This window comes from Aythya marila, assembly GCF_965140915.1.
Source record: "Aythya marila genome assembly, chromosome: 14".
Lineage (NCBI taxonomy): Eukaryota > Metazoa > Chordata > Aves > Anseriformes > Anatidae > Aythya > Aythya marila.
The window spans coordinates 14,538,925-14,554,603 of NC_139055.1; the positions used below are offsets into that span (position 1 = coordinate 14,538,925).

General features: G+C 49.9%; 2 protein-coding genes across 2 annotated transcripts in view; one reads left to right on the plus strand and one right to left on the minus strand.

The window, feature by feature from the left end:
- Positions 1-6,856, plus strand: part of MGAT4B (alpha-1,3-mannosyl-glycoprotein 4-beta-N-acetylglucosaminyltransferase B) — a 43,381-nt gene extending 36,525 nt beyond the window's left edge. Inside the window, exons 9-15 of the mRNA XM_082771833.1 lie at positions 729-859; positions 3,356-3,463; positions 4,034-4,227; positions 4,583-4,661; positions 5,128-5,215; positions 5,486-5,598; positions 5,752-6,856. Of these exons, the coding sequence (XP_082627959.1) occupies positions 729-859; positions 3,356-3,463; positions 4,034-4,227; positions 4,583-4,661; positions 5,128-5,215; positions 5,486-5,598; positions 5,752-5,775 (737 nt within the window). The 3' untranslated portion in view covers positions 5,776-6,856. The remainder of the gene's footprint in view (positions 1-728; positions 860-3,355; positions 3,464-4,033; positions 4,228-4,582; positions 4,662-5,127; positions 5,216-5,485; positions 5,599-5,751) is intronic.
- A 162-nt stretch (positions 6,857-7,018) lies between these two features.
- Positions 7,019-14,027, minus strand: LOC309883487 (leukotriene C4 synthase-like). The gene is made up of 5 exons (XM_082771588.1): positions 13,922-14,027; positions 9,871-9,970; positions 8,315-8,385; positions 7,615-7,696; positions 7,019-7,459 (listed from the first exon to the last, which is right to left on the minus strand). The coding sequence occupies exons 1-5, from the start codon at positions 13,977-13,979 to the stop codon at positions 7,318-7,320; spliced, it is 453 nt and encodes a 150-aa protein (XP_082627714.1). The 5' UTR covers positions 13,980-14,027; the 3' UTR covers positions 7,019-7,317.
- Between the last annotated feature and the right edge of the window lie 1,652 nt (positions 14,028-15,679).

Here is a 15,679-nt window from a genome sequence, read left to right on the forward strand (position 1 = left end):
ACGTCTCCCCCGCGCCCCCATCCCAGCAGGCACAAACTCCTGCTGGGTCCTGTAAGCAGTTAAGCTCCTGGTCCAACACGTCATCCCCATGAGATGGTCACGTACTTGGACTCAGTTCCCCCTTGTTTTTGCAACAACACTTATTTTTGCACAGCTGATGCTGCTGATGCTCACTTTTAACAAAAATAAACCTGGTCGGTGGCCCACCAGACAGCCTGACAGCTTCGACGTGAGCAGTAGCTTTTAGGCTGGATGGGATCTAGTGTTGCCTAACAGTGTACAAAAGGAAGTTTACATCAGCACTGAACTATTTTGGGAACAGCAGTACATGGTTGCAGTAGCAGCTTGATCTGTTATTCTCGATACTGGTTTGACTGGCTTAAAACTTCCAGTTTTTGGGGCAGGAAATGGTCTGTCCTACAGCTGGCTGGATGTTTTTCAACCTTATTTCTCTCTGCTGAATGGAAGAGTTTTAGACCTTTTGGTACTGCTGTGACCTATGAGACACTCATGCTTTCTAGTTCTGCCATGAATACTAAATCCAGAGCTGTATTAGCAATGCCAGCAGTACTGGTACATAAAACAGAGCTGCATGTTATTTCGTTTACGTAAAGAGACAGACACATCTGACCTCCACAGCCCAGTCTCCCAAGTTTTTTCTTCCCAGCTCTCATTCTTGACTGTCTCCTGCAACAGCTGCTCTCTCTTCTCCCTTTTCTGTGCTGTAGGAAAAATGTTCAAGTCTCTGGATCTGAGCTTGATCGTGGAGTTCATACTGATGTTCTATAAGGACAAACCCATCGACTGGCTGCTGGATCACATCCTTTGGGTGAAAGTCTGCAACCCCGAGAAGGACGCAGTACGTAAATAGCCTCCATTAAGGAGAAAGCTCCTTTTGTGCGTGGGCAAGCATACCCTTGGTCTGTCCCTCCAGAGGTCATTTCTGCGAGCTCTGGAGCTAGCTGGCTTTGCACGGAGCCTTGCTGCTCCTGTGGGCATCCTTCCGGATTGTGTAGGTCCCAGGAATTCAGCCCTGTGTGGTCTGCAGCTGTCAGAAAAGGTGTTATTTCTGCATCTGAGCACCCACAGGCTGCTCCAGCGGTCCTGCAGCAGAGCAGCCGTCCCGGCACGCTGTACCCCAAAATAACCCTTGGCTCGGAGCTCACATACCATACCTGCCAGGAGCACGCGCGGGCTGCCCTCAGCTGACCCGCAGCCACCCGCCCTGCTTCCTGGAAGCACAGTGCTCGCAGGCATCTCGCCTGGGCTCCTGCTGGGGTGGGAACAGTGAAACGGGACCTGCTCCGTGCTCTGCTGCTGGCGGAGCAGGGTCTGTGTGACACCTTGCGGATGGCAGCAGGAGAAACCCCTGCACCCAGGGATGTTTGAAGCCAGAGCAGCAGCAGCGGGGGATGAAACCGAGTGGGAAGGGCAGAGGAGGAGTGAGAGCGAGCACGAGTGAAATGAGCTCACTGCCAGCTCCCTCCTGTCTCCTCCCTGAGCATACTGTGTTCACTCATGCACTGGTTGCGTTCTCCCCGACAGAGGGTGAGCAGCTGAGTCGCAGTGGCCCAGAATAGTTTCACTGCTTGGAGCCAGCAGTGTGGGAGGGACCTGCTGGCCACAAGGGAGCTGCTGGCACATGCCAGGGCAAGCGGTGGCTCCTGGGACAATACCGCATTTGTGCAGGAGGGTGGCCGGGCACCCTCAGGGCTCAGGTCTGGCAGAGCAGTCTCCGGGCATCTCTGGTGGCTCCCAGTGTCCCCAGAGCCACAGGCAGGGTGCTGGGATGGAGCTGGGAACAGTGCTGCTCCCTCTGCCCTCCCCTTAAAGCCCCCAGCCCAAGCACTGGTTAAATGCGGGTCCTGCCTCACAGCCAGGTCTGTTCAGCTCCAGCCTGGCAAAGTCCTCGTGAGGTTTTCCCAGGGGCACCTGCAAGCCTCTTAAATGTGTTGCCTTTTTAAAAATTAACCTACTTTCCGTGTGGATTTCTGGCTCCTTTTCCCCACTGTTTGCATGATTAACTCTGCACCGCGCCCTTTCAAACACGACTTTCACTCCTAAGTCCTGTTGTGCAGAACCAAGTCGGTAGCAGTGAGGATTTGTCTTTTTGATTGAAAGTTTGTTTGACCTGAGCTTTCCCTAAGTGCTTTGTCTGCTCTGGATGTAGCCTGCTCTTTCTTTTGTTCCCTAATTTTAGATTTACCTGGGGTAGAGCCATGTGAAAGGATGACCTTGTTACCACCAGCTGGGCCATTCCCCCTCCCAGCTCCACTGGGGACAAAGTAGCTGTCAGCAACAGCTTCTTTAACAGAAGGAGTAAAAGGGAGGAGGAGAGATCGGGGATGTCATAGCTCCCTCCTCTCCCTTTCCCCCTTCCCTGCCCACCCAGGGATGAGGCCTGACGGCTGCTCTGTGGGGTGACGTTTGTTGTCACTGGCAATGAGCAGGGTCTCTCCTGTGAGCAGGGCTGGGTTTAATTTTCTAAAGTAACGTGAGCTGATTAGGGGATTATCTGCTGGCAGCTCGCAGGGGTGTGCTCGAGTTTTCCCAGCTCTGGGGTGTTGCTTGGTGTCACCCCCTCCCCACCATGCCCAGCAGTGCCAGGCAAATGAGACGGGGAAGGGGGGAAAAAATCACCTCCATAGAAACCCCGTGCCCCCTGCTGCCATTCCCCTCGCCGTGGCTCTGCTCCACACTCTCAGGGCTTTTCCCTTTTGTCCTTTATTCCCTCTCCATCACCGCTCTCCCTGTACCCCACAGAGAACTGCTGGCCGCAGCAGAGCTGCCTGTCCGGGTTCATTTGCCTGGTGGGATGGGTGTGAAACAGCCAAGGGGTCTCAGTGCCCAGCAAAACCTGCCAACAAACTGAAAGCTGCCCAGCTGAGGAGAGACTGCAGCTGCTGCCTGTTAGGCTCTAAATACCCCAGCTTAGGCTCTAAGTATCACGGTACTTACTGTCACTTCAGAGATCGCGAGCTCTGAGTCATAGGGAAAGGCTTTCCAGGTAAGTCAAGGACAAAAGAAACTAAATTCTCTGGCTGTCCCTACCTCGCAGAGCCCAGAGATTTGCTCGTCGCTTGCCAAGATGTGCTTGGCGAGGAGATATTTGGCACTTGGGCCTGTGAACCCCAGCGATGACCAGCTGAGAGCCAAGGACAGGCTCCTCCGGAGCGCAATTAAAAGCCCTGGGGCCAAATTAAAGCCAAAATAACACAGGGAGCTATGCAGAGGGAGGGTGGGGTTCATCATCACACCTCTTTTCCCTGAGGTTTTGTTGTGTTCCCATCCCTTTCTCTGGTGGTGCTGGAGAGTGGAACATGGGGAGGTTGACACGGGATTTTTCCCGTTTCAGAAACACTGCGACAGGCAGAAGGCAAACCTGAGGATCCGCTTCAAGCCCTCGCTCTTCCAGCATGTGGGAACCCACTCCTCCCTGGCTGGAAAGATCCAGAAGCTGAAGGTGGGTACCAGATGCTGCGAAATCACCTTTCCAACCTGCCTGCGGCCTTTCTGCTGGGCCTGGCCTGAGGGCACTGGGGCTGCCTGAGGACATCAGGGACAGCACCGTGGTTTGTGGCTTTCTGTGCAGTAATTGTATTTTATCCTGAATCACAGGGAGCTCATCTAGCTCCTACTTCTCAGGCACAGCGAGCTTTTAAACCTTGGTGTGCTCCTGCCCTTCAGGGAGAGGAGGCACCAGCTCCTCTGCTCCTGCTCCTCGCCTGCTTCTCTGGTACCATTAATAGAGACATCACCTCAGCTGCTGCAAACAAATAATATTTTAAGGCCCTTAATAAAGCTGCCCTCTCTTTTGCTGTCTCTCACTTGGCAGAGAGCTGTTGGGATGTAGGCTTCTGTGAAATTTTAGAGTTGTGTGTGAGCTCCTGGCCAAGAAGCAGGGACTGCGTCAGGGGACAGGCAGAGTTGGGAGGATCGTGCTGCAGGCAGAGCACGAGCGTGTGTGTGTAGTTCCTCATGGCTGAGAGCAGCGTATGACCCATTTCTGCCCTTTTGCTTTGTATCCATCAAGGACAAAGACTTTGGCAAGCAAGCCCTGCGGAAAGAGCACGTCAACCCTCCTGCAGAGGTGAGCACCAGCCTGAAAACCTACCAGCACTTCACCTTGGAGAAGGCTTACCTGCAGGAGGACTTCTTCTGGGCCTTCACACCCACTGCCGGAGACTTCATCCGATTCAGATTCTTCAAACCACTCCGCATCGAAAGGCCAGTGTCTGGGGGGGCACGGAGCATGGAAATACTTCCCGTGTGTTCTTCCAAATTTCTTGTCCATCCCTGGTACGGGTTGGTTCCCTGGGAGGAGGGCACAGTGCTCTGCCAGGGGGAGGCAACTCCACCCTTCCTGGTGGGTCCACGGCTGCCAGACCTCTTTGCTTTCTTGCACTTTGGAGCAATCCAGAGTTTGCTAATCTGGCACAGAAGCTCTCCTTCCCAAGCAGGCACTCGTGGGCTTTCTGGGAGGGTGCCTGTTCGGTTGAGATGTTTGATGGCTCACCCAGGGTGAAAGATGTCATGTCCCTGTGCTCAGTGTGGTGTTCCATGGCTTTTGTCTCTGCCACAGGTTCTTCTTCCGCAGTGGGAACATCGAGCACCCAGAAGACAAACTCTTCAATACGACTGTGGAGGTTCTGCCGTTTGACGTAAGTGTTTTATTGAGAACGGAGGCGGGGGTGGAGTGGGAAGGAAAAGAGGTTTGAGAGAAGGAAACTGCTGAACGCTGTCAGGAAAACCTTCCCAAGAGTGCCTTCAGGAGGTGCTGGCGTCCTGATGGGGGTCACCCCTGGTGTGATGCCACCTCGGGAGCTGGGATGGAGTTGCCTCTGGAGGAGCTGTCCCTGCCTGCAGAGGGATGCCCAGATGGGTGGGATGGCTGCAGAAGAAAGAACAGAGGTCAGGATGGTGCAGCTGAAGCAGCAGCAAACATCCTCTTGCTTTGGGGAGTGGGCTGCATGGTGTCAGGTGAGAGGCCGAGGTGCCATGGGATGCTGTGACCTCAAAATGGCCAAGAGTGTTGCAAGGACAGCTCTGGGGTTCCTGCTGTTGCTTGGGGCTTTGGGGTGTCTCTTGCCTCCAGCCCTGAGCAGAGTGCGCCTCTCCATCCCACAGAGCCTGCAGTCGGACAAGGAAACCTTGCAGGAGGGAAGAGGTGCAGCCGTCAAATACCGCAGGACGTCGGATGGCTACATCCAGATAGGTACAGCAGGTGGCAGGGTGGAGAACATGCATGCCCTGTGCTCATCTTCCAGTGATTCAAGGCCACTATTTGTTTAGAAAATGATACCAGCATTGAGCATAATGTCTGCGAAATTATCTCAACTGCACTTTATTGACAACCACACTTGGTTTCAGCCTCTCCCTCTCATCTGGGCCCTGTGCTGTGCACAGAGGGGCCGTAGTGTCCGTTTGTGGTCCCCTTGGCATTCAGGTCCACCAGCCCCACCTCACCCCTGTGCTCTCCCACCAGGCTCCTTCTCCAAGGGCGTTGCAGAAGGCGAAGTGGACCCGTCCTTCGGGCCGCTGGAGGCGATCCGGCTGTCCATCCAGACTGACTCCCCGGTGTGGATCATCTTGAGCGAGGTACGGGGCTGCTCCTGCCTGAGCGTTTGGCCTGGGGAGCCCTCAGTGCATCCACCCCAGCCCCACATTCTCCAGCATCCATTGTGCACTACCTCACGTGGGTACCGTGCTGCAGTTGCACAAATGTGATTTTTGCCTTCCCTCTCCTTGCAGATTTTTATCAAAAAAGCAGAGTGAAGTGGGCATGATGAAGGATGGACACGTGTAGAGCCCGGGTCCTTCTCCCTCCCTTCCCTCTCCCTCCTCCCCAAGTCGGCCGTGGGTGTGCAGCGCCTCGCCGCCTGCTCCTGCCGAGACGTGGGGACCGCGATGCCAGCGAGACGCGCGCCTGGCTGCCGGGAGGAGCTGCACTCTGACACACGGGTGCTGGATGGCCCTCGACACCCTGGTTTCGAGGCCAGCACCAGTGCATGGTGTTGCAGGGCCAGGACAGACCTTCCTCTGGAAGAAGAGCAAAAGCAAAAACCAAGCTCTGCTGCGAAGGGTTGGCTTTGCTCTCCTGGGCAAGCCCCAGGTGCTCACCGCTCCTCCTGTGGGTGCATCGCCAATGTGTGTGGTGCCACAGTCCCACCAACACGCGGGGCCGTTTGGTGTCAGGATGAGCTTTAGCAGGCACGGAGACTAAACGCACCTTCGGCCCAGGAAAGGGGGCTGCTGGTGGCTGTATCTGGGGTGAAAGGGGGCCTGGAACAGTTTAGTCCTGCCCCTGCTTTGCAGGCTGATGCACAGGGTGCAGGATCACCAGGATGGAAACAGCCAGGGACTGACGTCTGCATCGCCTTGGCACAGGCACTGGTCCTGGCCACAGCTGAGGATTACATGAGGGTGAGGGCTGACCCTCCTGTGGTGGAGGAACGAAGCTGAAAGGGGGTTGGAACTATGAGTATGGCAGGGAATAAAAATATATACGCCACACTGTGCCTGCCAGCATTGAACACAGCCCCTTAACTCATGGTGAAGTCTCCAGTGTCTTCATGCCTTGAGATTGAGTGCAGAAAACAGCTTTTTAAATAACTATTTCAGTTATTGATTGGTGTGATTTTTTGAGGAAAAAAAAAAAAAAAAAAAAAAAAACAGAAGTAGCCCAGTTCAAAAATAGTAGGGATTAGTGTAAATCCCAATGTCTCTTCAGCTATACACTGGAATGCATTATACTACTTTAATGTGCTGTATTTTTTATTATTGGATACATTTGATTTTTCAAGTACATCTCTCTATATAAATATATAAAATAATGTGCACTGTAATAAAAGCAAAATTTAAACCTTTGGTGCAGTGGTGAGAGTCACTCACAGGGGGAGGCACTGGGCCTGTGTCCTGTCCAGGACCAGGGCCTGGCAAGGCAAGATCATTCAAGTCAGGGGCAAGCCCTTTAGATTAAAGTAAGGCTTTTTTCCCCTCAGTTGTGGTGAGGTTTTAGACAAGTTTGCACACACTTTCAAATTAGTTTTATTCATGGTAGCTTTTCCCATGCAACCCCATGCCCATAAACCTCTGATGTTCTCACACCCAGTCCCCCCCTCAAGCAAGTTTGACAGTCACAAATGATTTCTGTGGTGAAAAGGCATTTATTCTTTCTATCTCCATGGAGTGACACGCTCTGACAGGGATGCCCACAGCAGTGGTGAGGAACGTTGACAGCGTGCAGGCCAATTCATGAATTAAAGGCATTTCAAGGTACAGAGCAGGTTGGGGTGCCCAGGGGAGCTGAGGCCTCGCTCACCAGGCGTTGAGGAGTCGGAGGGGCCATGCCAGCGCCCACGGGGAGGACGGGAGCAGCAAGAAGTGTGCCAGGAGCCCAGCCACCGCCAGGCCCACCAGGAGCCAGAGCAGCCGGGCACTGGCGTACAGCGGCCCCAACCTGTGTGGGGAAACGTCCCCGTTAGCCCCAGCAGGATAGGTTTGGGCACCACAGGGCAGCACCTGAGGGGATGAGCAGCCCACACAGGGGTGGTGGTGGTATGGGGAATGCACGGGGTTGGGTTTGGGTGCTTGCAGCCCCAGCTGGGTACTCACCGTCCCTGCGCGGCCAGCGCGTAGCCATGGAAGTAGCGGAAGCGGGTGTAGAGGTACAGCACCCCACAGGCTGCCGCCGTCCCTGCAGGGACACCAGGGATGGAACTGCCCCAAAATGTTCATGGAACACAGTAGGATGGGACTCGGGCACCAGGAGTACAAATGGGGTTTCTTTCCTCACTTTCTTTGAGGGATGAGCTGCCCCATCCACACACAGCCCAAGTGCTTTCTCCTTGCCTCTGGACTCAGGTTTCCAGTGCTCACCTCAATCCTTCCTCATGCTTTTGCTGCAGGTGAATCCCCTGCACCCACCCCACATCACTGAGAGGCTGGGTTTTGGTTATTTACTGACAGGGCAACTCATTAGGAAGCTGTAGCCGCTGAAACCGAGCAGCGCACCACTCCTGGCCCTGGCCTGACTTTTCCAAGGAAAACACCACAGGGCTTGGCTGGGCCCTAGTGAAGGAGCAGGGGCTGCTGCTGCCACCACAGGAACATCTCCACCAAATAGCATGCCAGAGGCAGAGCACTCCGCAGTCCATCCCATTGAATCCCTTCAGGGCAAGGGGGAGCTTTGCTTTCCCTGAGCAACTGCTTCTTGGTGCAGAGAGGGCACCACTCAGTCACACTGGGATTTATATTGGGATTTGTCCATCTGCACATTCTTTTTTGTTTGCTTGGTTGTTTTATTTCCCCTTACCTTGATGGAAGAAGATCCCAGCAACCCAGAGGAGCGAGATGAAGATCGGGAAGTACTCGGAGCAATTCACCCTGTGAGAAGTGGAGGGGAGTTAACCCGGCACCTGCACACATCAGAGACAGAGGCGAGCTTCATGTACACACCAGAGCAGGCTGCAGGAGAGACCCCTGGCACCATGGTGCTGTTCCAGGAGAAGGGCACAGCTGGGGCCATGCAGGCACTTGCTGCCTCTCCTGGAGGAGAAGCCAGGCAAGAAGGGACTCCTGGGTGCTGGGAGCTGCCGCTGTGAGAGATGATGCCTTTCTGCTTCTTAATTTTTTTTCTACTTTTTACAGTGTCCTAAGCAATCTAATCTTGAATTTGGCCAAGAAGTCACTGAGTCTCAGGGAATGGAGCCAGACTGGGAGCTGGAAAGTCTGAAGAAACCTACACTGCAAATGTAGTTAGAGCCTGAGCAAGAGGAGGCTGCCAGGTTTCCATAAGTAATAAATCAATACCTCCCACACACACACTTTTTTTTTGGAAGATATAAAAACAAATTATCCATTTGCATCCTTTCCCACAGGGAAAAGAATGGAGGAAAAAAAATGAAGAAATACACTAGGAAGAAATACCTTCTCCAGCCCCAGTTCTGAGGTCACCTCCACCACAGACTGTAATGGAGCTTCTCAGCATTCCTTTAAAAGCCACACCGGCGGCTACCCAGCTAGAAGAGACTGATGCCTCCCACACAGGTTGGCCTTTCAGTACATCACAAAAGGCCCAAGCGAGTGTTTTTGCCACTCCACAAATGTTTCCTGCCTGCTGGCAGGGAAATGCATCAGCTTTGTTCAGAATTTACCGCCGTGCTCAAACTATCACTGAAAGCCACTCTAGCCAATTCCTTTCAGCTGCTTACGAAACAGCACGACTGAGATGAAAGATGGGAGCTGGTGCTTGCTGGAAGCTGAAGGGATCTGTAAACGTTTCCAGTTTAGCCCCAGCATTTCTCACTCCATAGAAACAGAGGAAAAAGAAACAGCCCTCAGCATGGGCCCACAAGTGCTGACTTTCACAGTACAAGGACTTAAAAAAAAATAAATAAATAAAGTAAGAAAAGAAAAAAAAAAGGTCCTCATAGCTGGTTCTGCCAGCAGGATCCTTTGCTTCAATTCAACAGCAAAAACATGCAAGCAAACATCAGGTTATTAATACAGCTTCAGCTATTCTCATTTTGGAGCCAACATTAACATTAAACTTAATGATTGTAATGCATTGATGCTCAACACCTCTTCCATACAGCCATTAATTTTTAATTTGGCTGCCTCTCATGAGAGCAGAATGAAGATTGTCATGGACAGAAACACTCCAGCCGAAGTGCTGAAAACAAAAACCAGCCCAAGCAAGGCACTTGCTCGCTGCTTTGGCTGTCATAATTCTACATCTGCATGCAAAGCATGAAAGAAAGTCTAGTATCAGCACAAATAAGTGAAAAAGTGACTTTGGTCTTTCCTGGTAGTCACATTTGACTCAAGTCATATCCAGATGCAGTCACCATGAACAAGTCAAAATCTTACTGAGCCCTGAAGATCCGCTCGAATTCAGGGTGACCTGCTGTCTCTGGAGGAGAGATCTTGAACTTCCGCCGAGCATAGATCACTTGCAGCGTAAAATAGGCTAAAAAAAAAAAAAAAAAAAAAAAAGAATAACACACAAAAGGTAACAGTCTGGCAGTGTTTTGTTTAGCCAAGCTTTATCTGGTTTGGAATCAAGCAAGCGGTAAGAGGAAAATGGCCAGTACCACCAGGTTCACAGTCCGGGGCTGTCACACCTGACTGGAAATAAGAGTGCCATTACCTCCTGCTCGAACTGGATGTAAATCCAGATTTGGTTAGCCACACAGAGCATGTGTGGCACAGAGCTGATGTGCTGGAGGGCACTTTGCATAGCATCACACCCAGCCTGGCCCTGCAGGAAGGCCAGCACATGGACTCCCCCCGTCCAGCCCATCACAGAGCTATTCTTCTTATGTTTTATCTTGCACTCTGGATTTAGGACATTAGTACACCCTCAGCCAGTCTCACAGGAACATATAACACTTCCAGAGAGGCACAAATCTTTTGTACAAGGATGGCACCCCAGTACAGAGCAGCACCCAAGCCAGGAAGCACTGGGCTATCATTAGGTCAACTAGAGATGCTCATAATCATGGCATTATAAGGCAATGGGGCAATTATTTCTTCCTCTTCATTCCTGCAGGGTAGCCCCAAAGCAGGAGGCAGTTTGAGGAGTTTAAGCACTGCCAACTAGCACGGTGAGCCTGCACCAAACACAGGCCAAGGTATCATGGTGGTGTCTGCTACATCGCTCCTTTGTGCATTTGTTGGGGATGTCAAAAGTCACTTCACAATGATGAAAAGTTGTTAACATGAAGATTTGGACCATTCCACTATTTGATGGATGTTATTCTCACAGGGGCTTGTTATGTTTCAAGTATTATTTTTTTGAGGTGCACTACTACATTTTGCTTTTATGGAAATTGAGGATTTTCATATAGGAGAAAATTAAATTATAAAAACAATTACTTTGGTGGCTGAGGCAGCATGCTGCTAAGCAAGTCACTTGGATTAGCAAGGTCCTGATGTAGCATACACTAACAGGGCACTGCAAAGACAGACAAGGAGTCTGCAAGGACTTTGCTGTGGACTGTCTTATTCTAAGAAAGAGGATAAAACAGAGCAGCAGGATAGAGAGAGGAAAGTAGAGACAGATGTTGCAAGATTAAGGATGAGAGATCCATGCATGCCTGCAGAAAAGCACTGGAACATATGTAGAGGAAAAGGGAATGAGAAATGTAAATAACCTGATGCTATGAGACCTGAGTATTAAACAACCTATTATCCATTTCAGGATATGCACGTTCCAGTGTCTTCCACACAGCATGCGATGGCACAGCTGGGGCTGGAGAGGAAGGCAGAAGAAACAAAGACACTTCCCCACCCCCCGATTTGTTTGCAGCATCTTGATAAAGGCTGTGGGCGAGGATATCGCCTTGCCTCTGCTCAACACCATATCCGCCCTGCAGACCAGAAAGGGCTGCAGCAGTGCACAGCCTGCGAGTCAGCGGTGGCTGGCAGAGCGCTGATGAACGATTATGGAAGTGTGATCCATCTCGTTACCTCTTCCCATCAGACAAGCACACCTCTCCTACACAGATATTTCATGCTTTCAGGTCTTATCCCAGACTCCTCCCAGGAAATGCAGCAAGGTAAAGGTACTGCACCCCATGCAGCTCTGCCAAGGCTTAACGGAGCATTCTTCAGATCCACGAGCACTTTAGGAATTATTTTAAGCCCAAACTCTCCATCAGTTCTATGCTTAACGTCTTGTTTGAGTATTTGTCCCTGTAGACAAGCAATTCCTGCAAGATCCCTTATGCTCGGAGATGGATAACACATAGAATACCCAAGAGGAGTGAGAGCATTTTGGAGCATGGCTGGCTGTCTTCCAAACCTGGTGTATGGTGGAGTGCCAGGATGAAGATTCACCCTCCAAAAGCAGCAATCCTCAGAATGAGGTGCTGAAAAACCACATCACACAAAACCTCTCAGAAGGGACTAATAGGGAAGAGCGATCAATCTGCTCTGCAGAACCCTTCAGACAGGCTTTCCATGGCACGTGTCTTCAAATTAAACCCCTGTGTGGATTCCCAAGTGGCTCCTAGGGGCTGAGCTCTCCCTTCACATTATTCCCACTGAGGAACATCAGCAGGAGCTCCGTTCTCTATTTGATTATGTCCACAAACTTGTCTAACCTTATTATGGCTGATATCTCTATCACATTTGAATGATCCTGGCAAACAAGCTCTATGGGGACTGACAGACGGTGACATTGCATAAGCTTTATTTCCTTTGAAGCCATACTAAAAAGGGAAAAAAAGAACTAAGCCTGGCAGCAGCATTCTGATCCCAGGCACAGCGCTCAGCCCAGGGCCAGAGCACACACTGATGGAGCGCTGCGCTCAGAGCTTTGCTAAATTGATCCTAACTAAATTAAAAAGGGGAAAATTAATTAGAAGAATGTGGAAACAGTGTGCTCTCAGAAAAAAAAATGAGGGAGGAAAAACAACAAATCGACCAGTCCTTTACTAAGCCCAGCTATTAAATTAAGTCTCCTACGTAACCTGTGACAGAAGAGCATTTGTATGTATCATGCGTGTCACTGTTCCACTTCTCTGCCTTCTCAAAATCGATCTCAGATCTGTAATCCACATACAGAATAGCCTTGCAGAAGAAGCAGGGGAAGCTCCCGCACAGCTCTGCATCGAGGTGATGTTAGCACACACATTTCTTACTGCAGAGAGGAAGGAAAGGAACCCTCTTAGTTTGTAATTGCTCCCTGGCTTCCCAAGCAGAGACCATAAGTTATGCTACTTTGTCCAACCTAATATAGGTGGAAGGTGCTGTGCTTGTTATTTGTCTGCTGACTTCACACCGATCCGTGGTTTGCATAGTGTGGAAGTGTGAAGTGCCAAGGGCTGCAACCTTTCTTAAAGTTCTCGTAAAACAAATGTATTTGAGAGGAAGCTGCTATTTAGGGGTCAGCTGCCAAGTAAATTGTTTGAGGAAAATTACTGATAGTTCAGAAATTGTGAACTCCTTTCTTCAAGCAGCATGTTCGTGTTTTAGATAGTGCTTGTCCTAAGAGATGTAGCACCTGACAGCTAAATCAGGCTGCTCAGAGAATCGGAGAATCGTATCCAACCCTCTGTGAGCAAAGAGGTGCAACAGCTCTAAGATAAATGCATTCAGTAACAAAAAACAACAGCAGAAAAACATCCACCTTTCCACATAGAAAGGAACAAAAGGGGGGCACCGTCCCCAGGGCAGGGTGGGTACCCCCCTCCTGCAGCCCCAGGGCCACTTTTGCCCCCAGCTAAAGCCACGGCACAGACAGAGCCCTGCAGCACCGCTGAGATAGGAGCAGCTCGGGCTGTTGCTTTCTGAGCAGGCTGAAATGGACACGTCCACTTCAACTAAGAAGATTCGCTCAGAGTTTCTTTGAGGATGTTCGCATCTATTTCTAACCAAAAGGGCTTGCGTTAGTTTCCGAATTACTGTGTGGCATCAGCTCGTCTTGTCATCTGCTCAGGGTATGACCTGGACACCTAACAGTATTGCTCACAGAGAAGGAGCCCATGTGCACAGGATGCTCTTTGCACACACATCTGATAAGGGCTCGCACGCTGACCTCTTCAACAGCGAGCCAGCCCACCTTTAGTTTGGGCTCCTACCTCCAACCCATCCAAACTACAAGTTATCTGCTGAAAATCCATCACAAAATAATTCAAACATTCAATTGCTCCAATTGTTCTACGTTTAAAAGTAAAACTTAAGTTTTGTCTCCTTCTAGAATGCCGGCTGTGAGGTTTGCACATCATTTTGCTCCCTAATAAATAAACTTGCTCCCACGTAACACTTACACCTTGAACAGCCGAGTGATTTGCATCATTTTTCCCTGCTGGACATCAGCACCTTCCTTCCCACACAGCCTGCGAGCAAAACACAACCAAGTTCCACGTGGTTAAGCACAATTAGCTGATACCTCACCGATCCTGAGGGCATTTACCTTGCTCCAGGACTCCCAGCACCGTGACAGCGGCCAGCAGGTCTATCTCATTTCTCATGGTGCTCTCTGGAGCAGAGCAGGGATGGAGCACGAGGAGCAGGGCTGCTCGCCGCTTCCCTCTCCCACCTTCCCACTAGTGCACGCTCTACAGCGGAGCCAGCTTCTTGCCCTGCAGTGACACGTTTCCTCCACAGCCCGTTAACTCTCCCCTGGCCACAAACCTTCCCAAAGCACCCATCCGACAACCTCTGTGAGAGCCGAGTGCCCTGCACTGAGCCATGGAGCAGCACAAGTTTTGTTGCACTCAAACCGAGATTCTTGCAATTACCGATTTCGTACCCGGGTTGCTTTATCTATTACCAGCAATTGAAAGATTATGGGAAAATTGCCAGGCCTTTTACTGCTAGTTTTAAATAGTTCTAAAGCAGCTAAATTACGTGCAAGGGTACAAAAATATTAACAAGGGTTTAAAGATTCATGACTTGGCCTGCTGCTCCTATTCCAAGTACTAGAGCTGACCACATGAAAGATTTTCTAGACTTTAGCTGGAATAACTTAATTATTACTGGATTCTACATGCAGATGAGCATTCAGATGCTTAGCTTATTAAATATTAATGTAAGTTTACACAGTACAGTCCTTTTCTAACTGACTTTTTTTATAGTTCTCAGGTGTTTTTAAAATTCTGCAGTACCAATATTTTTCTGGCTAAAATACAAGATAGAAGTTCTCAGTTCAGAAAGGGTGGCCAAATGGGATATAAAAATAATTACTCAAAAATATTACAATGAATTATAAATGTGAAATGTGAAGTTCAAAGAACAGCAGTATTTTATAGCCCTATATAATCTCTTCCTGGGTGACAATGGCAAAATACACATTGGCTCAAAAAGTTATAAATGTGCTTTAAAACTCAGAATATAGATAAAAGGCTACTCTGATTTTAAATACCAGCTTTAAATTTTAAATACCACTTTAAATACCAAAAAGGGGGGGGGCGGGGGCGGGGGGAGTTTCATTCATTATCAGCTAAGGTTTTCCCTTAATTTTAACTTTGTACTGAGAGAGGCTGCAGGAAAGGGCTGCGCTGCTCTCTCTGCAGACACAGGCTCACACAGTCTCAGCACAGAATTCGTGCACAGCACCAACAAGAGATGATCAGACCTGCTGCCTCCCCTGAGCAGGATGCTGCAAGTTCTTACTTCTGCTTTGGATCTTCATCTCAAAACCCCACCACGGCAGCTTATCAAGTTGAAAACTTCCAAGTCAGCTTATTCGAATATACAGTTGGTACTCTTTTGGCAAAACACATAAAATATAGCAAAACCACTACCTCTGCAAAACATGGTAAGACTTTTGACCGTGCAAGCTGCCAACAGACCCAGACTGAAGGTTATTTTTTATATTTCTGTTTAACAGGATCTGTTGGTGATCCTTGATTTCGTACAGGGTGTCAATAGAAGCCCACTTCCACTTACATCATTTCAACAAACAGTTCGGGTTTTAGAAAACACTTCCGTTATGGATTGACGCTAGCCTTAAGAAAAACAAATCAATAATAAAAAAAGATTGGTTTCTGAGCAGAGGCTGATCCCGAGCTGCTGCTGACTCTGTAAAATCCTTGGAAAAACACATACATGCACTTAACAGGATGACAGTTTGGGAAATTTGATTTCCTCAACATTGAATTCAGCAAAGTACTTTTAATGGGACAATGAATAAGAAGTTCCTACAACTTAGCAGATCCCCGCAGGCCAG